The sequence below is a fragment of the Tympanuchus pallidicinctus genome, unplaced genomic scaffold (assembly GCF_026119805.1).
Source record: "Tympanuchus pallidicinctus isolate F22 unplaced genomic scaffold, pur_lepc_1.0 scaffold38, whole genome shotgun sequence".
Classification (NCBI taxonomy): domain Eukaryota; kingdom Metazoa; phylum Chordata; class Aves; order Galliformes; family Phasianidae; genus Tympanuchus; species Tympanuchus pallidicinctus.
In genome coordinates, this window is record NW_026294756.1 from 42,585 (window position 1) to 61,960 (window position 19,376).

General features: G+C 60.2%; 1 protein-coding gene across 1 annotated transcript in view; it reads left to right on the forward strand.

The window, feature by feature from the left end:
* The first annotated feature begins 3,578 nt into the window (after positions 1-3,578).
* The window catches only part of EFNA2 (ephrin A2), a 33,732-nt gene continuing 17,934 nt past the window's right edge, over positions 3,579-19,376 (forward strand). The window contains exon 1 of the mRNA XM_052699875.1: positions 3,579-3,749. Within this exon, the coding sequence (XP_052555835.1) occupies positions 3,628-3,749 (122 nt within the window). The 5' untranslated portion in view covers positions 3,579-3,627. The remainder of the gene's footprint in view (positions 3,750-19,376) is intronic.

Genomic DNA, 19,376 nt, shown 5'->3' on the forward strand with positions numbered 1-19,376 from the left:
CCCCAGCGGTAGCTGGGGGCTGGAAACCTGAGGATTTGCAGTAATTAAGGCAAATAGTTGTTTTTGTTTGGGCAGAAAAACAAGCTGAAAGCCGTTGGAAAGAAAGGAAGGAAAGCTGTAAGAAAGCATTTTCCTTTCCACTGGGGAAGGAAAAGTAATTCCACGCAAAAGCTGGGCTCTGCAATGCTGTGCAGGAGGGCAGCACCCAGGAAACAGCCCCACCTCCATCTGCCACCTCTGTCCTTGGGGGGGAGCATCCCTGGGGGGGGGGAAGGGGGGCGCCGGGGGGTCCCACCATATTGGGGTCCATGCAGGGAGGGCTGCGGTGCCACCAGCGTCCCGGAGAGGCTTTTAGTGGCTTGGCTTGATAAATGAAAACAAATAAACGTGATAGACAAGTGGACAGCTTTATGATAGCTTCACACTGACAGGGAGAAAGATTGGTTGTCGGTGGCTTTGATAGAGAAATATCTCGATGGGAGTCGGATGGAGCGATGGATAACCTTGATGGCAGAGGATGAGCAGCTCCTGTGCTGAGGATGCTCTGGCAGCGCCGTTCCGGATGATTCTGCCTTTATTTGTTTTACTTTTTGGAGGGGGGAGGGACGCCGAGCATCACAGTTCATGGAGTTGTTGGGTTTGGGTTTTTTTCTTCTTCTTCTTTTTCTCCAAACAGATTTGCTAAATAAATAATGACTCCGGTCCATATTTTATTGATGTCCCACCCATTTACGTGCAGCATCGGAGGTGTTTTACAATGGATCTCCTTCACTCCCTCAATGCCAACAAACCCCAAACGGAGCTCAGCTCATCGGGTGCAGTTTATGAGGATGCTGGGATGGGTTGTGAGCTGCCATCGGTGTCCATGGGCACCACGACCCCACGTGGCATCCTGCAGTGCTCTGGGAGTGTGGGGGGCTCCTCTGTGACCTCAGCATTGAGCTCTGGTCCCACAGTGCTGGGAATGGCCCCAGTGTGAGTGGAGGGCCTGTGGGGTGCGAGCGTGGTGACCCCTGTGTGGGGCCATGGGGACAGGGGGAGAGGGGGACAGAGAGACATGGGGATATGGGAATAGGGGGACATGGGGGATATCAGAATAGGGGGACATGGGGACATGGGGGATATGGGGACAGGGGGACATGGGGACATGGGAACAGGGGGGACATGGGGAATATGGGGACATGGGGGATATGGGGACATGGGGGATATGGGGACAGGGGAATAGGGGGATAGGGGGATATGGGGACATGGTGATATGGGGACACGGGAACAGGGAAACATGGGGATATGGGGCTAGAGGGACATGAGGATATGGAGACATGGGAACAGTAGAGACAGAGGGTCATGGGAACAGGGGATATGGGGACATGGGGATATGGGAACAGTGGGATTGGGGGATATGGGGACATGGAGATATGGGAACAGGGGGATATGGGAACATGGGAGATATGGGAACAGGGGGATTGGGGGATATGGGGGATATGGAGACATGGGGACAATGGGGACAGAGGGACAGGGGGATATCGGGACAGGGGGATATGGGAGCACAGGGGTATGGAGACATGGGGACACGGGGACAACAGGGACATGGGGACAGAGGGACATGGAGATATGGGGACATGGGGACACAGACGGGGCTGCGGGGCGGGCAGAGCCGTGTCACTGACATCAGCATTTTCCCAGAGCTCGACAAAGCGAAGCGATACGTTCATGCAAATGATTGTTTAATTTTATCCACGGATCGGAGGTGAAAACATGTATAATGCAGCGCACGGCGGGAGCCGCTCTCCTCTCCTCCCCCAGTCTGTCCTCGGGATGCGGTCTGTCCATCCATCCAGCCGTCTGTCTGTCTGCCCGCCCCAGGCCTTGCCCTTGCTGTGCGCTCTCACTCCTGGAGCTTTGCAGCAATGCTCCCATTTCCATCTCCCCCTCTCTTCCACCCCCCCACCAATGTGAGCCCCCCCCACCTTTCTGCATCCTGAGCCCCCCCTGCGGTGACCCCATACTTCCCTGAGCATCTCAGCACTTTGCTGCCAATTCCCCGCTGGGGAAAGCAGCTCAGTTTGAACCCCACCCACTGCACTCACACAGCAGCCCCGCGCTCCCCTGTGGCAACGCACAACATCTGCACCCCCCCCCCCCCCCCCTTTGCAAAGCTCAACCTCGGCATCCCCCCTTTGCAATGCACCCTCCTTTGCAATTTAGCCCCCCCCCCCCCTTTGCAAAGCACAACCTCTGCACTCTCTTTTGCAAAGCGCTCCCCTCTGCAATGCATAACCCCAACACCCCCCTTTGCATTGCACCCCTCCTTTGCAAAGCGCAACCTCTCTACCTCCCCCATTTGCACTGCACCCCCCCTTGAAAGCACAACCTCTGCACCCTACTTGCAACGCACCTCCCTTTGCAATACAGCCTCCTTTGCAATGCACCCCCCCTTTGCAAAGCATAATCACTGCACTCCCTCTAGCAAAGCACCCCCTTTGCAATGCACCCCCCATTGAAAGCACAAGCTCTGCACCTCCCCCTTTGCAATGCACCCTTCTTTAGCAAAGCGCCCCCCCTTGCAATGCACCCCCTTTGCAAAGCACAACCTCTGCACCCCCGTTTGCAATGCACCCCCATTGAAAGCACAGCCTCTTCACCGCCCCCTTTGCATTGCACAACCTCCGCACTCCCCTTTGCAACGCACCCCCGTTTGCAAAGCACCCCTATTTTGCAACGCGCTCCCCATTGAAAGCACAACCTCTGCATCCCTCCTTTGCAAAGCACAACCTCTGCACCCCATTTTGCAACGCACCCCCGTTGCAACGCACAACCTCTACACCCGCCCCCCCTTTGCAACGCACCCCCCTTTAGCAAAGCAGCCCTACGTTGCAGCGCACCCCCCTTGCAAACCCCAACCTCCGCCCCGCATTTTGCACCGCACGCCCCCCGCACGCTCTCCCCCGCCCCCCCCCAGATCTGCGACCGCCCGGGGGGCACCGTCGGGGCTCCGCCCTGGGTCGCAGTCGGGCGCTCGCCGCGGCCGTCGGTGGCAACAATGTGGCGGGGGCGGAACCGGCGGCGGCGCGGGGCGGTGCGGGGCCGTGCGGGGCGGGGCGGCGCGGGGCGGGGCGGGGCGCGGCGCAGCATGGAGCGGCGGCACTGAACGCGGGGAGCGGCGGCCTCCGGCCCGGCCTTTGTCTCTCCGGTGCTCCCGGGCGGCGCGGCGGCGGGCGGAGGAAGCCCGCGGGGTAGAGCCGTGCCCCCCACACCGCAGCTCCGCCCCGCACCGCGCCGCTCCGCACCGCGCCCCACCCGGCGCAGCTCTACAGGTGCGGGGCGCGGGCGGCGGGGGGGGGCGGCCGGGGGTCTCGGCCGGGGAACTTCGTCGGGGCGGCGGCGCCCGACGGCCGGAACGGAGCGGGGCCCGCTTCGGTCCCCTCCGATCGGCTCGCGGGATGCCATCGCCGCCGTTCCGGCGCTCGGCGGCCGCCCCCAACTTTCCCCGCTGACGGCCGCGGGGCCGCGGGCGATGGTGAGCTCCGGCCGCCCCCCCGCCGCCGCCGCCGCCCGCCTCCCGCCCGCCGCTCCCGGTCGGGCCCGGAGCCGCTCCGCCGCCGCCCGCTGAGCCGCTCCGCCGGGACGATGCCGCGTTGGGAGGCGGCCGCGCTGCTCGCGGCGATCGTCGGCGTCTGCGTGTGGAGCGACGACCCCGGGAAAGTGATCTCGGATCGCTACGCCGTCTATTGGAACCGCAGCAACCCCAGGTGAGCGCCGGGCCGCCCCGTTCCGTCCGCGCCTTTCCTTCCTGCCTTCCCCCCCCCCTTCCATCCCGGTCCCTCGCGGAGTTCCCGCACGCCGGGTTTGGGACAAAAGGCTGCGGGCGCTGCGAGCGGCGGCGGAGAAACTCGGCGTTGTTTCCACGTTGGAAGAAGCGAGAGGGGGAAAAAAAAAAGAAAGAAAAAAAAAAAAGCACCGCTCCGTCAGCTCCGGTAGTTTCCCCGCTCTGTGTTTGCGAGAAGAAATTATTGCTGTCATTATTATTATTATTAATTATTATTTTTTTTTTTTGCTAGGGTTTTTAGTATTATTTAGCCTTGTTATGACGATGATTTGGTAGAGTTCATTTATTATTTTTTTTTCCTTTCTTTTCCCCGTCGGATTTCTTTGTTCGCAATTCCGTAAAGCCCAAATTCACCCCGCCATGAGCTCCTGGTCCCCCCCCCCATCTTCACGCCCTCCTCCCCCCTTTAATTCCCTGCTGACGGTGCCGACCCCGCAGCTCCGTCTCCCCCCAGGTGCGGCCCCCGATCGGACCCCGCACATCGCGGCGATGCGGGGCCGGCTGCCATCCCCGCGCCGCTCCCCGCACAGCTCAGAGAGACCCCCATCGGACCCACCCCCCCCATCCCCACATCCCCCCCGGTTGCTGTGCGCTGTGCTGGGGGCGGCGCGCTGCCCTCCGGCCGTGGAGACGCGCGGTGACTCCGCGCTCCTGGATGGGACGCCCGGCTCCTTTGTGCTCTTCGTGCCGGGGCCTCGGCTGCCCCGCATCTGGGTTTTATTATCCTCCCCCTCGCATTTTTGTGGGGGGTTGGAAGAGGAGGGAGGGCTTTGGGGTTGTGTGGGTTTTTGTTGGGTTTTTGTTTTGTTTTGTTTTTTTTCTCTCTTCCCCGTTGCAAAGTTCTTTGGTTTGGTTTTTTTTCTTGTTTGGTTTTTGGTGGTCGCGCCGTTTCTGCCACACTTGTGGGGTTTTTGCCTTTTGTTCTCCCGCCTGGGGTTGTGCTGCAGGTGGTGGGATGGGGTTGTGCTCTGTGCTCTTCATCCCATCTCGCTGCCGTCACCCAGTGCCGTCCCACAGCATCCAGCATCCGCGCCGCGGCCCATTGGAAGCTTTGGGCCCCGATAACAGCGGGGAAAACACCTTCAAGGGGGGGTGGAAACAGAGCAAGGGATGCGGGGAGCGGCGTGGGATGAGCACACAATGGCTGCAGGGCTGTGCTGTGACCCACATTTCCCATTTGGGGTCTGGGGTTCACGGGGACACCTCAGTGCCGCTCATCCAGGCATCGCCGTTGAGTTCTCTCCTTGTTCTGCTCTTTGGGTCCAGCTGTTTGGAGTTACTCGAGGATTATTTCATCCTTCTAGATGATGAGCTGTGCCTCTTCGGCTCGGCTTTTCCTCCTTCGTTTTTTCCCCTTTAAGAAGGGGGGAAATCGGAAAGGATCCAGAAGGACCAAAAATAAAAGAGAGGAAAATGCCCCTCCGAGCGCCCGACCCGCACACCTGGGCTGGCATGAAGGTTTTTCTGCTGTTTTCTGTCTCCATCCATATTCCATAAAGGGCCGCCATAAATCTCCCCCTCGTAGACTCACAGAATCGTAGAATCGATACGATTTGCCCAGATTAGAATAATTCTATATCTCCTAATTGGGTGTAAATGAGAAACAAACGGTACGGCGAGAGCTGCCCGCTCCGTGGGGGCATTCGGCAGCGAGCTGGAAACCTTTCTTTAACAGGGGATGGGGCCGAAGGAGGAATTTGGTGTGCTGGCCATGGGGGGGGGGTGGCAGGGTGAGGTTGGGGAGCTGCACCCCAGAGCACTGGGTTCAATCTGTGCACTGGGAAAGGTTGGATGCAGCCTTTGGGTTCGGCTGGATGCCGGGACGCTGCGACCCGTTGGAGCTCAGGGCTCGGTGCTGGCAGCTCTTGGCAGCTCTCGGCTCTCCCTGATGCAAAGCGTTGGCACTGGGTTGCTCTCAGCCAGGGCCTGGGCAGCACCACCATCCTAAAACAACGCTGTGGATTTGTGTCTGTAGAGATGTGCAAAGTGTGGGGTATTTTCCTCTCTCTATTTACGGTGCGGATACAAATGCTGTAAATGGTCTCGATTTTACCCGTGGCCTATATTTAACTGTGAAGTCATTTCTGTGCCTTGGAAGCCTCATTTTCTGCTTCTTTTCTTCTTCTATTTTTTTCTTCTTCTTTTTTTTTTTTCTTTCTCCTGTTGGTGCTGTGAGCACAGCTGGGATTTCTGTTCTGCTCTCCGTGGGCTGGAGGAGCTCAGCAGCAGCTCGGGGCGGGCGTTGCAGGGCGATGCGGGTTGGGGTGCTGCAGCTTTTAGCTGCTCTTCGCCCCTCATCGCTGCCTCCGAGGGCGGCCGTGGCTTTTTGTCCATGGCTTTTTGTCCGTGGCTCCGTCCTGCTCACAGCTGCCCCTGCTGTGCCGTGTCCCAGCCCAGCACGCGGAGCCCAGGTTGCCATGAGGGCGATGGCTTTGGGCCCTCCTTTGGGGGAGCGATGGATGGAAACCCTCTGGTTGCTTTTCCGTGGGAAATGGGTGCTGGGAAGGGATGGCTGAGCAGAAGGTTGGGCACATCTGTACTGGGAGCCGCGTGTTGGCTGCGCCGTGGCTCCCTTTCATTTGGGCTGGGTCTGGGGCTGTCCATGCCGTGCTGCTTCTCCCATGTTCTGGCTCCCAAGGCCTTCCAGCTGTTGGGCTTTCTCCCATCGGCGCCTCGTGCCGTGGTTGGAGCTGCCCGACCCCAACCCCAGCGGTGGGTTCCCTCGGAGTTCCCATTTGGATCATTTTCCCTTTGTGCTCAGATCATTTGCAGCCCTCCCCACCCCTCTTTTCCAGCCCGCTAAGCCGTGTTAGCGATTCTCCACCAGCCAAGGGCTGGAGCAGCACGGTTAATAGAGAGCAGCTCCAAGCGGGGCCGGCGCCTGCGACGAGCTTTTCTCTCCCCGTCCCTTCCCAGGAGCTGCAGTCACTTCTCCCATTGCTCTGGCTTTTGGGATCCAAACACCAGCAGGGGCTGCGGGGCTTCTGCTCGTCCCTATCGGCGCCCAAAGCCGTGCTGCTCCTGGAGCCACACAGCAGCAGGGTGATGGGTGAAGGAGGGACGGCTCCAGGTACGGCTGCAGAGCTGCCGCTGTGCGCCAACAGAGGTGTTTTGGAGGTGTATCTCCAATGCACAAACGGGTCCTGGGCACCAATCTGTGCAGCTGCACGGCCGGCGCCGTGAGTGGGCTGTGGGATGGAGGTGGGTTACAGGGCTGCAAACGCCGGGTGTCCGTCTGTCTGTCTGTCTGTCCATGCAGCCGACCCACATAGCCGGAGTTGGGGCCATCCGTATCGATACGTGCTTTTATTTGGTGAGGTTCATCCGCTGGCCTGCCTGCAAAATTGCAGCAATTTTTCCTTAAATTACTCATTTCCAATGGCGAGGTTTTTATTTTTTGTGTTTGCGTGGTGGAGGCGTTAATTGTGCCTTAGAGATCTGCTCTCTGTCCTCCTTGTTTTTCCTCACTTGGGCACAGACCTCGCTCTGCTCCCTTGGGTCTGGTGGGGGTCACAGCGTTGCTGCTTTCAGCCCCAAAGAGGAGTTTTAAGATTTATTTTTCCCCTTGCTCACGGGGCACCTTCAGGTCCAGCCGTCCCCATACGGTCATGGGATTGAGCCCCACGGCCATGGGTGCCACAGGGACCCCAAAGCATCAGCAGATGCCTTCTGGAGTTGGAAACAGCAGCGGTGGGGCCGGGCTGTCCTGGTGTGAGCAGCCCAGGAGGTGCTGGGATGGGGCTGCAGGTGGGTCCGGTCGTTGCTGGTGGGAGTTCTCCTCCCTCCTCTCCCCCTCTGCTTGTTGATGCTGCTGTGGCTGGGCTGCTAAATAGCTTCCCATTGTTCGAGAGCTAATTACCTCTTAATGAGGCTCCTTACTCAAAAGCCATGAGGAGCCGTGGGTGTGCGGGGCTGCCTTTGGGCACCGTGCCCACGGGGAGAAGGTGCAGGGATGGCTCTGAGGACGGTGCCAGGTTTGGGGACCACGGCCTCAGTGCCCTGCGTGGGACACCGTGGGGTCAGCACAGAGCCGTGGCTGAGCTCTTAGCACCATCCTGTGCCAAAATGTGCACAGACCCCCATCTGCAGCGCATCCGGCATTTGGGCGATGGTTCCAAAGCGTGGTTGGGTTGCATCCATACGTTGTGTGCCCTTGGCTGGTGCTGTCCCAGCCAGGACCGACCCTCAGGGGCTGCAGGGTGATGGTGGTGATGGGAGGGAGCTGAGCTTTGCCCTGGCTTTGCCATGCGCCAGCACTGCAATGGGGAGAGGGCAGCCGTGGAGCGCAGCCATCGCATCGCGCCCTGCTCCCCAGCCCTGCTCCCCAGCCCTGCTCCCCAGCCCTGCTCCCCAGCCCTGCTCTGCCCCACAGGCATTTGGGCCATTCATGGCGTGGCAGTGGTGGCGAGGAAGGATGGAGGTAGAGGCTGCTTTATGTGTGTGTGCACATGATGTATTCTTTCCCGTCCCTTTTGAAATGTTCCCCTCCTCGTTTCCAAACCCGTTTCTGCTCATTGTAGGGCGGGCGGTGTGGCTGCAGGTGCTTCTGCTGTGCTGCTTTGGTGCCTTTGTGGGGTCATTGCACAGTGCATCCCACTGAGCTCCTGGCATCACCACGCAGCCGACGATCACCGCCAGCATTTCCACCGCAGCATCCCCAGGACCAGCTGAGCGCGGAACCCCGACTGCCTGCTTTGTATTCAGACACAGAACAGGCCCTGATTTAAGCTGGGCCGCCCCAAAATCCCCCCCCTACCCCCCAAAATTGACATTGTCATTGCAGACCCTCAGCCCAGAGCCCAGCAGGCGCCGATGCACGGCGCTGCACTGCTCCACCTGCAGCAGGAGAGGCCCACGGATTGCATGCACCGTGCTGCATCCTACACCACGCCTGCACCGTGTGCTGTGCTGTGCTGTGCTGTTCATGCACCACGACTGCACCGTGCCTGCGCCCGACTTCTTTGCATCCCTTTCACCAGCGCGACGCTCGGCCCCGCTGCTCCCCGCTCCATCTGAGCCCAACTTTCGTTGCGTTTTCCTTTCTTTCCTTTCTTTCTCACTGCAGAAAAGGCCACGTTCCCGGGGTCGGTTTCTTTTTCCCAGAGCGCTGGGCGCGGATGGAGCTCCCCATCAGCTCAGCAGCAGCCCATGTTGTCCCAGCAGCGGGCGCGCGCCTCCCCGCCGTCCTCGGGGAGAATTTCGTGCTGTGCCTTCGAGTGGCTTTTATTCGGCCTCCATCTCAACACACACATTTTATTTAAAGCGAGCCGCGTTGATCTGCGCGGCGAAATGAAACCAGCCGTAGAGAGCTCAGAAAATCCCAATTCTTCCTTTTATCCGATCCCGTTTCCATTGCGAGGAGCAGCTCCTGCAGCCCCTGTGCTGTTACCGGCCATAGGCTGCGCCCAGCACCTGCTGTTACTTTTCACCTGGTGTTTGCTTAAAGATTTTGGTGATTTCTTTCCTGTCCCCACGCAGGGCGAGCCGCCTCCATCAGCTCCATAATCCCAATTATTATCTGCTCGCTGGATCGCGGCTTCTTATTAAATTTGGCACCGCTGGATTTGCCGTTCCGGCCTCCTGCCTCGGTGCTGGGATTCATCTCCCTGAGCCCGGGGGAGGAAATGGAGTGGAAAAAGGCTGGGGGTGCAGGGGGTGCTCAGTGCCACGTCCCCACGCTGTCCCCTGCAGCTCCCAGGCGCTGCCTGCTGTGCTTTCCCTGCACGGCGGGCGCCTCTTATTTCAGCCAAAGGGTCAAAAATGGAAGTGATTGGAATTACTTTTTTTTTTTTTTAATTATTTTTTAAGTGACGCCTTCATACTTGCTTTAAAAATCTGTGTATGTATGAAAAAGAAGTTATTTTTCTTTTGCTCTGAGATTCAGAGGAAGCTCTCTCCACCAGCGCTGCCCTTCGCACAAAGGGTTCCCTCCCCACATCCCGCGCTGTTTGCCAGCACATCTTTCTTTCCTGGCTCGTTTCTCCTCCAAATTCTGCTTTTTTGGTGGCTGTGTTTTGCCTGGTGCTGCATTCAGGGCCCTTTGGGGGGATTTCTGCTGCTCCCACACCCGTTCCCACCCATGGCTGCTTGGGGACCCGCGGGGTCCCATTACCCACCGCTCACCGCTCGCTCTTTCGCTTTGCATCCCCGCTCCTCTTCCAATGCTTTTCCACCATTTTGCTCCGTTTAGAGCACAAAGTGCCCGTATCACTGCTTCTCTGTCCTCACAGCTGTGATGAGAGCTGTGGGGTCACACTTAACCCAGAGCCTCAGAGCGGCCGTCCGCACACAGCACCATCCCTGTGCCGCTGCGCACGGCGGCACTCAGCTCAGTGCGGGGTCCTGGGGGGCACCGAGGCCGCCCCGTTCCATCCAAGGGTGTTGGGTTGTGGGGTCCCCCTGTGCCCGACACCCCGGGGCCTTTTGTTGCACTGCCACAATTCCTGTTCCCCTCTCTGTGCTTGGAGTCCCACTGGGGTCGGGCGCGGGGACCCTCGGGCGGCGCAGGCAATGCGTGGCGGTGGGATGAGCTCCAGTTCCCAGCTCTGCACGCAGACGTCGCCTCTCCCCCAGCCTCAGTTTCTCGTGTCGAGGTGAGGAGGGGTGCTGGGGCTGCATGGAGCTGCTCCATCTGTGGGACAAGGGAAGGGATGAGGGGATGGGTCCCCAGGAAGCGCCGTGTCCGGTCCTTGATCCCCTGGGATGGAGCCCAGCTGGGCTCTGTGCGTTTGGTTGTTGGTTGTTGGGTTTTTTTTATACCTTAAACATTTTAATATTGGTTTCACCTTATAAATCACTGCACCGGGCTGCCTTGTAAAGGGAGATTTATGGGCCCAGGTGTGGCTGCGACGCGCTGAACTTTGCTGCTGGCCGGCCTGCTGCACTGCTGCTGTAATGGGGGTGGGGGTGTAAATCCCATCCCGTGGGGACAGGAGTGGGAATCACACCCCACAGCCCTCCTGCACACACCCAGAGCTGCGTATCCCCCCTGCTGGTGTCAATCTATGGGGTTCAGTCCCCCCCCTCCCCAGCCCCACAGGCGGCTGCGGTGGCTCCGGAGGGATTTTCCCAGCGCCAGCGCTGCCCTCAGCAGCACAAACGAACCAAGTAATTGCAACATGGAAATATTTTGTGCTCATTAAGCGGCGCACGAAGGAGCAGTGTTCCCTGGCGCGGGCAGGGACTCCCAGGGGTCACCGGGACCCAAACCCTGCTGCTCTACTGTGGCCGAACAGCGGGGCAGGCGGGGGCTGACCCACGGCGTGGGGCCACCGTGGTGCTGGGTGTTGCCCCGTGCAGAGCCCCAGTGCTGTGGGGTGCAGTGGTGGTGGGCTCAGGGTTGGTGCCTTTTCTCCCAGCTGCCCCAAATCCACTGCATTACAGCTCAAAGCAAAAGGGACGCCCTGACGCGTACCGAAGGAGGCCGGGGTGCCCCCTCCTCCTGCAGCACAGGGGTGGTATTAGATGCAGGAGGTGCCAAGGAGCTGATGCACGGAGCATGCGAGGATGCAGGGATGCAGCAGAGCCCGGCACGTGCTTATGGTGCTCCTCCAGCACTGCCACGATGCTCTGTGCTGTTCTCAGTGCCGGAGGAGCGAAGGCACTGCGTGGGGAGCGCCCAGGAGAGCTGCAGGCGGGGGAAGCTTTATGGCTGTAGTTAAGGAGACTTTATGATATTGTATCTGAACAATTGCCTGCTATTATCTGGATCGATGCCGCGTGATTGAGACGCCGGTTGATAACCCAGCCGCTTTCACACCGCGCCGGGTCGCTTTGCTCTCCGTTAACGCCCCTCAGCTCTTCTGCTTTGCTCCCCCAGAGCTGCGCGCTGCGGCTGTGGGCTCTCACCGTGGGGCATCTCGTGCCCTGTTCCTCTCTGCGTGGGGACCTGGGCGCCGTGGGGCCGTGCTGGCTGCCAGCCCAAGGCAGTGCTGTGCTGGGTGCTATAGGGCTGTTCTCAGCGCTCCGTGCCGCCGTGGGGTTGGGCTCAGCGCCCCGACGTGAGGTCAGGCACCAGAAGCCATCCGTTCTCTGGCTGAGCCCCCTTTATGGGCGTAGAAATTCATAGGGGGGGGTTCGCTGGGGTCGCAGGCGCCGTCCTGATCTCTGGAGGGGGTTTGGGGTCTCAGCCCCACCTCTGCCCGCCCCGCCGTGACCTTGGGTGCATCACGTCAGCTCCACGTGCTGCGTTTCCCACAGCTGTAAAACGAGGGCAGCCATACCTTTCCCACCTCGCAGAGGGCTTGGGAGGCTTAATTAGTTAATGTTCGTAAAGTGCTTTGAGGATTAATTAATATTGCGACTAATTTTTCTGATGGTAAAACGCCGCTTCCCTATCCGTGCGCCGCTGCTGTTCTGTGTGACCCCATAACAAAGCCAAGGCAGCCGGGGCCGGGCTCAACAGCCTGGTGCTGTGTTGGGAGCAGGAGGGCAGCGCTGGGGAACAGTGTTGCTCCCCGCCCTCCCCATGCAGCATCTCCACTGCTGGGATGTGCGCTGCTGCCTCCACCCCGTGCCTCTGGGTTCTGCTCTGTGCTGCCTGCATCCACCAGGCTGCCCCACGCACGGCCCATCGCGTCCCACTGCATCCCACTGCTTCCCATTGCATCCCACTGCATCCCACGCCTACTGCATCCCATTGCATCCCACACCCCACTTTGCCCACCGAGACCCCCAGGGCTGTTGGCTCAGCCCCATCTGCTCTCCGGCTTTGGGTGTTTCCCAGCGGCGGAGCGCAGCCACGGAGCTGCTTTCCCCATGAAACAAGTTGTAGCAGGCACACCTGCCTGCGAGCTGCTGGCAGCACGGGGCATTTCTGCTGTCTTAATTCCCGTATGCCATTAGTCAGAGCGCTGACTGGCAAGTTTTGTTTCCTCCGAGATGATTTCTCAGCAGCTGCGCTCCTCCGCGCCGCTCGCCCGCATCCCTCCTGCTGCAGCACCGGGGGTCACAACGAGGGGGGAAGGGGAAGGGGACAGGAGAGGGGTGTCCCCAGCCCCCTCCCCGGTGTCCACGTGTAGATTGGGGTCAGTGCTCGTGGGGTTTGCTGCCTTGCTCCTGCGCCGTGGGTTTGCTGCTCCTTTTGGAGAGGACAAAGCGCGGCGTGCGGGGCCACAGTGAGCTGCCACCGCCCGCACCCCGCTCTGCGCCGCTGATGGCATCCAGCAATTAAGCTGGAAGTAATGCAATGATAAAAATAACACGGCGTCCTTCTGCAGCACGCTGCATCCCACCAGCTCAGAGGTGTTTAAAAAAACCCGTTCAACCCCAATCCCACCATCATCAGGTTGTGGGGTGGCATCGGTGCTGCGTCCGCTGCTCCTTCCCTGCGCTCCTCCAGGCGCGGGTGGCTCCAGTTCCCTCAGTTGAGAGACTGGTTTGGTGATGGGCAGGTTTGAAATAATACGATTTACATGTGGGTTTTTGGGTTTTTTTTTTTGTTTTGTTTTAATTTTTCCTCTTCCCAGGGTTGCTCACTCTCCAGGGCTTTGTTTTCCAGCTTTTCTCCATAATGCAAAGAGCAGAAATGCATTGCGTTGACGGTGATGGAGGCACTCGTGCCGCTGCAGGGCTTGGGAGCAGAGATGGGCTTTGAGTTACGTGAGTGGGGCTCTCAGGCTGTGCCTCCTTGGGCGCATTTCTGAGTCCTTGCTGCAGTTGGTGGGAGCAGAACGCCGTGTGCCATCCCAGCACGGGGACAAATTGCGGTGCTGTCGGGTGGAGGGGCGCGGAATGGCTTTGTGGTGTGGTGGTTGTGCCCGTTTGGAGCTTGATCCCGTGGGCAGCCTCACCCCATGGGCACCAGGGCCCCGTCGTACCCAGAGGATGCTCTGAGTGCTGCTGGTACCTGGGAAGCATTGGGCTGGGTGCTGCCGGTGGGGCCGTGCCGTCGCCATCTCCCCATGGCGCACACAGCGCTGCCGCCCCGTTCTCACGCAGACCCCATCCCACACAAGGGCTCCTGGCCCCATCCCCATCTCCTGCCCCGTTCGGCGCAGTGGAAGGAGCCAAGCAGTTTCCTGGCCAGGAGGGATGGAGGGGGAAGCGGTTTCCGCTGCTGGGGAACATATGGATCCAATTGCTCCATGCAAAACCGAGCGGTGCGGGACGGCTCCTCCGGGCATCACCGTTGCTACGGCAGGACTGCTGCGTCCCCGCCGTCCCCATCCCATCCCCGTGCCCTGGGCTGCCCGTGCCATCCTGGGGAGAGCCTCCGCCCGCCCGTGCCTTTTGTCAGCCTCAGAAAAATTGACCTTGAAGCGCGCTGGAAGAGCCCTGCAGCTAATCGTGTTAGGAGGTGTCTGACTGCAGCTCCGCGCTGCTCTACCTGAGCGGCATTAGCAAAGGGGACGCGTCGGGCTCGCGGCGCCCCGGCTCAATAATTGATGCGTTTGCTCAGCTCCCCTTCCGTGGAAGGAAACCCAAGTGGTGGGAGGACGGCGACTCCGGCAGGGTTGTGGGGGGGGGAAAGGGGATGGAGGTCAGGGTTTGGGGTGCGGTGCTCGGGGATGGGCCCTGTGTGCTGCACGGAGAGCCCCATGGGCGATGAGGAGCTGTGGGGTGAGCCAGGAAGACCCTGGAGAACCCGGGAACCCAGGGGCAGCGGTGCCTGCATCCCTACGCCCTGCAGCTGCCATCCTCCTGTGTCCCTCCTGATGTCCCCCCCGTCCCCCATCCCTATGCTGGCGACGTTGGCTCCAGGTGCGCCCCAACCCCTCCGCCTCTTCCAAGCCCTGTTCCCTTCCTCTTCTCCTCCCCACCTTTTTTTTTCTTTTTTTGACAGTTTTTTTCCTTCCCCCTTTCAGAAACGCGTGCGGGGAAGGGGAGAGATTTTGACCTTCTGCCTGGAACCAATTAAAAAGGTCTTTCCGCAGAGACGAAAGTGCTCGCGCACCTTTGTATGCTGCTAACGGGTGGAAGAAAGCAGAGGCGGCCTTTGAAGGGGGGATGGAGGTCTCTCCGCTGGGACCCCTCCAGGCTTTCAAAGCCTGCGTTACTTCTTTATTTTTAAATAGCCAAATTAAAGTGACTCTCGCTTCCTTTCCTCCCCGCGAGCGGATCGTGCCGTGAGCACGTGGCCCTGGGAGCTGCAGGGCTGCGGACGGGGATGTGGGCTCTCTGGGTTGGGGGCTGCCCCCCCCCCTTGCTCTTTCCCCCCCCTCGCCACTCAGCACCCCAGTTCTGTGGGTTCAGCTCCCCGTTTTGACACGTGGGAGATGGAGGCTCCCCTCACAGCCACAGGGTTGGGGGACGGGCACTGGGGACGTCGCCCCTTCACCCCCTGGGCACGCAGCCCCTTGAACTCGAGCAGCCGCGCGGATGAGTGGGCTCCTTCAAAGGACCCCCCCCCCCCCCTCCCTCCCTCTCTCCAGGCCCCCTCCCCAGCTCCTTAAGACGCACTGAAAGGCGCCTGGAACAAAGCACAGGAAGGATTTAAGGTGGTTTCCGTGCAGACCTGAATGCGGAGCCGCTCAGTGGGGGCAGCGCGGGGGCTTTCATCCCCACGCAGAGTTGGGGCGTCCCGGCCTCCCCCCCCCCCCCCCGCCACCTTTTTTCTTTCTTTTTTTTTTTTTTTGGAAATTATTTTTTATATAGTCTCAGATTTATTTTTCCACAGTATAATTCTGAAAGACAGCGGAGTATGAATTATTCATTGACCCCTAACTGCCTTTGCATACAATCCTGGCCAGGGGAGAGCGCCCGTGTCGAATGCATTTGTGCGCAGCGCTGCCCCAAAAAGGGACTGAAATCCATTTTTAAGGTCTGGTGGGGACGTTGGGTGTTCTGGGGTGGGGGGAGGGCTGGAGCACGTGGGGTAGGGCAGAAAGTTCCGGGGGGGGGGGATTCTCTGCCTTCCCGTGGGCTGGGAAAGCTGCGGTGTTCCCTAGGGTGACCCCATGGGTGTCTCTATGGGGGTCCCCTGGGCCACGTTTGGGTCCTGGTTGTCCCCAGGGCACCTCTGGGCTGCGTTGGGTTTGGGGTCGTGGCATCGCCCAATGCTGCTCCATGGAGTTGTGTCCCCCCCCCCCGGGAGGGAAGGCAGGTGGAAAGCTGGGTTGTTTTTTTGGTCCATTTCCACTGTTCCCAAGCAGTCCTTTAGCATGAATCGAAATGTGAGACGTCTGTGAGAAAGGAGAGGGATTCCCCAAAGGGTGCACGTGCCGATGGAGCTGCGCAGGACCGGCTGCCATCGCTGCCATCATCCCTCTGAGCATCGCGGTGCTGGGGGGGGCAGCCCCGTCCCCGTCCCCCATCCCAATCCCCTCGGCTCTCAGTGCCCATCAGAGATGGGGAGGGAAGGTCCTGGTTGGGGTCGGTGAAACCGCTTTTTAGGGGGGGGGGGAGGTGAGAAAGAGGGAGGGAGGGAGGGGGGCACCTTTGGAATGGCGTTAATCTGATTAGCGACTGAGTGAATGGACAAAGCGAAAAGGCTTAAAGCAGTGAAAGGAGCGGGGTGGGGCGGGGGAGCGCGGTGCCCTGCGCAGACCCCGGCGGCTCACGGCAAATTAGGTCAAATTTGGCTGGGGAAGCGACGAGGGGAAGAAGCGCACGGGGCGGGGGGGGGGGGGGGGGGGAGGTTTAGGAGGGGGATTGTGAGAGATCAGAGCGCTGCTGTGGCCCCTGACCCCACTGCTGCCTCTGTCAGGACCCCCAGTGTGGGCGCTGCCCTGACCCTGCCAGGGGCCACGCACCCCCTGCCCTGTGGCCTCGTGCCGGGGAGACCCCTTGCTGGTGCCCAGACAGAGGGAGGTTCTCCGTAGCCCCACATCCTGCCCCACGTTCAGCCCTGCCCTCTCGTTTGTCCGTCGGTCCTGGTGTCTGTGGGTTGGGGGACCTGTGCAGGGCTTGGGGCCACTGTGACCACACCTGGGAGGGGGGGTGGGGGGGCATTGGAGCCCCTTGGGTGAGCTGTGCTGCTGCACTCAGTGGTGATGTGTTGTGCCGTGCAGGGTCCTGTCCAGGGATGCTTGGGGGTGGAGGGGGGGGACAGGCCAGGATCTGGACTCCTCAGCATGGCCCCACTGCAGCATCAATGCTGCCCCGATCGATGGGTGCTGCCATGTGGCCAGGAGGATGCTGGCAGGCAGGCGGTGGCCGTGGCTTCTTGCAGAGCCTCGAGCTGCTCCCAGCATCGATCTCTGGGTGAGGAGCAGCGCCTTTCAGGGATCAATGAGGGTGGACAGTATCGTGCCCCAGAGCCACGCAGGAGTGTTGGTGTGAGGCAGAAGGGGGACAGGAATGAGGGCTGGGGTGGCCCGGGGGGGGGGCAGGGAGAGAAGCCCACCCCCAGCAGCAGAGCTGTGCCCAGGGAGGGGTCACCCCAGTGGGGTTGGGGCAGCAGTGTGGTCGCTGTGGTCCATTCCCATGAGGATGTCCCCGTAGCTCAGGTACATATGGGTCCCCCTGTGCCTCAGTTTCCACCTCTGGCAGCTGGGGCGGAGGCTGTTCCCATTAGGACAGAGGGACTGGTAATGGGATCCCGGCATGAGCCCTGTGGCACTCGGTGGTCGGTGATGGTTGTAACACAACTGGGGCTCTGCTGGGATGGCACATGGGTCTCAGTGAGCCCCGGGATGTGGGCTGGGAGGAGACGAGAGCACAGAGAGGAACCCTGGGAGCCTTTCAGTCCCTTTGGTTATTCAGCAGATACCCATGGGTGGGAGCAGCAGGGAGAACAGGCGGCTGTTCTCATGGGTGCTGCCGCGGTTCCATAGGGTCACACTGCTGCTGCAGTTCCCCTGTATGCATGGGGAGCTCTGCTCCGGACCCACGGCTGCATCAACACGTGAAGCCATCCGTCCCTTTTGTTGGGTTCATGGGTCGGAAACGCACCGCAAGTCAGCACAGGTGGGAACAAAGCCAGGAGCTGCCCATGGGTGGAGGAGCAGCGGGCGCCGCCCGGAGCTGCGGCTTCCAAGAAACAGAAAACGAGGAGGGTTAAAAAAAAAAAAGAAAAAAAAAAAAAAGAAAAAAGCAGTTCCCCGATTACATCTGGTGCAGTGACAAATCTGCCAGGCAGGTGATTATCCGGCGCGGACGTGCCCAGCGCGGATAGCGCTCGGATTAAAGGGGAAGGGGAGGAGGAAGGGGGGGGGGGGGGGAAGTGGCCCCGTTAAACCAACACCGCCGGAGGAGCCGACCTGCGTGGGAAGGTGGTGTGGGGATGTGGGGATGTGGGGAGGGGGCTGCCGACCCCCGGCCCCGCTGCAGCACAGCCCCCCCCCCCCCGCAGCGCCCGGTCCCGGCATGCCCTCGGTGCGCGGCTGCCTTTCCAGGCACGTCCCGGCATCCCCTCGGGACGGCGCAGAAAATTAACAGCAGTTCAGATCTGAGGAACTTTATGACACGTGTATGATAGGACTGAACCAGGGCGTAATTGAATGACGGATGAGCTTCCAAGAGCCACATTTCCAGGGAGTAATGAAAAATAGAAGTGCTATTGACTAAAGGAGCTTTCGGCGGCCGCGCAGCGCGGCGCGGGATGAGCCGGCTGCCGGCAGGGGGAATGCATCAATACGGCAAGTAATAGCTCAGTTATTATAACTCTGGAAATGTCATTCAGGCCTAACCAGAGAACACTAGCTATTAACTAGCCTTAAACAGCGCGCGCGGGGCGGGCAGCCCGGCCTGGGAGCGCCCGGTAATTATTTTGCTTTCCTCCGTGGCTCCGCTGCAGTTTCCTCCTCACTCTGCTGTGGGTCGGGCAGCAACCGTGTGTGTGTGTGTGTGTGTGTGTGGGACGTGCATTTGTCACCAGAGCCCCACGGGGCCGCTGCTCCCAGCCCCAAACGTGCTGCAGCTGCTCCAGAACCTCTGCAGAGGCGGATGAGCGGTGATGTGCCGCGGGAGCACAGCCTGCCCGTCTCAGGGCACGGCGCTCCGCAGACCCCTGAGGTGTAATGAAAGCCTGTGGGGAGAGTATCGAGTGAACCTAAATGGATTTTCTCCATTAACACAGCCCTATCATCCCGTTATCAGCTCCTCGGCGCAGAGCGCTCGGGGTCTGCGGTTGGAGCGGGCTGCACTTAGCGTGCTCTCCTCCGGCACAGCCGCCTGCTGCCGCAGCAAGGATGCAGCTGCACCCAGCCCTGGTGTGCTGCAGGCACTGGGCATGCTCCATGCACTTTGCACGCTGCATGCACACGGTGTGCTCCATGCACTTTGCACGCTGCATGCACACGGTGTGCTCCATGCACTTTGCATGCTGCATGCACACGGTGTGCTCCGTGCACTCGTGCGCTTTGCAGTATTTGGGAATCCAACTTGAGGCGCTGTGTTTTGGGTGAGCACGCTATGAATCAGGGCGGCAGGGTGTGGTGAATGGGTGTCTGCTGCACAACCCACCCTTCCCATGACCCCCCCCCCCCCCCAGCAGTGCAACATGGAGAGCTCAGTGGGGCAAAGGAGGGGTGGAGCCCGTGGTTCTCATCCCCACACACAGCCACTACCTGCTTTGCAAGTTAGAGTTCGTCATTAGCCAGGAAATAATAATTAATTGTTGGGCGGACAAGAGGCATTGCTCGCTCCCCCCATCCCCCATGAAAGGGAG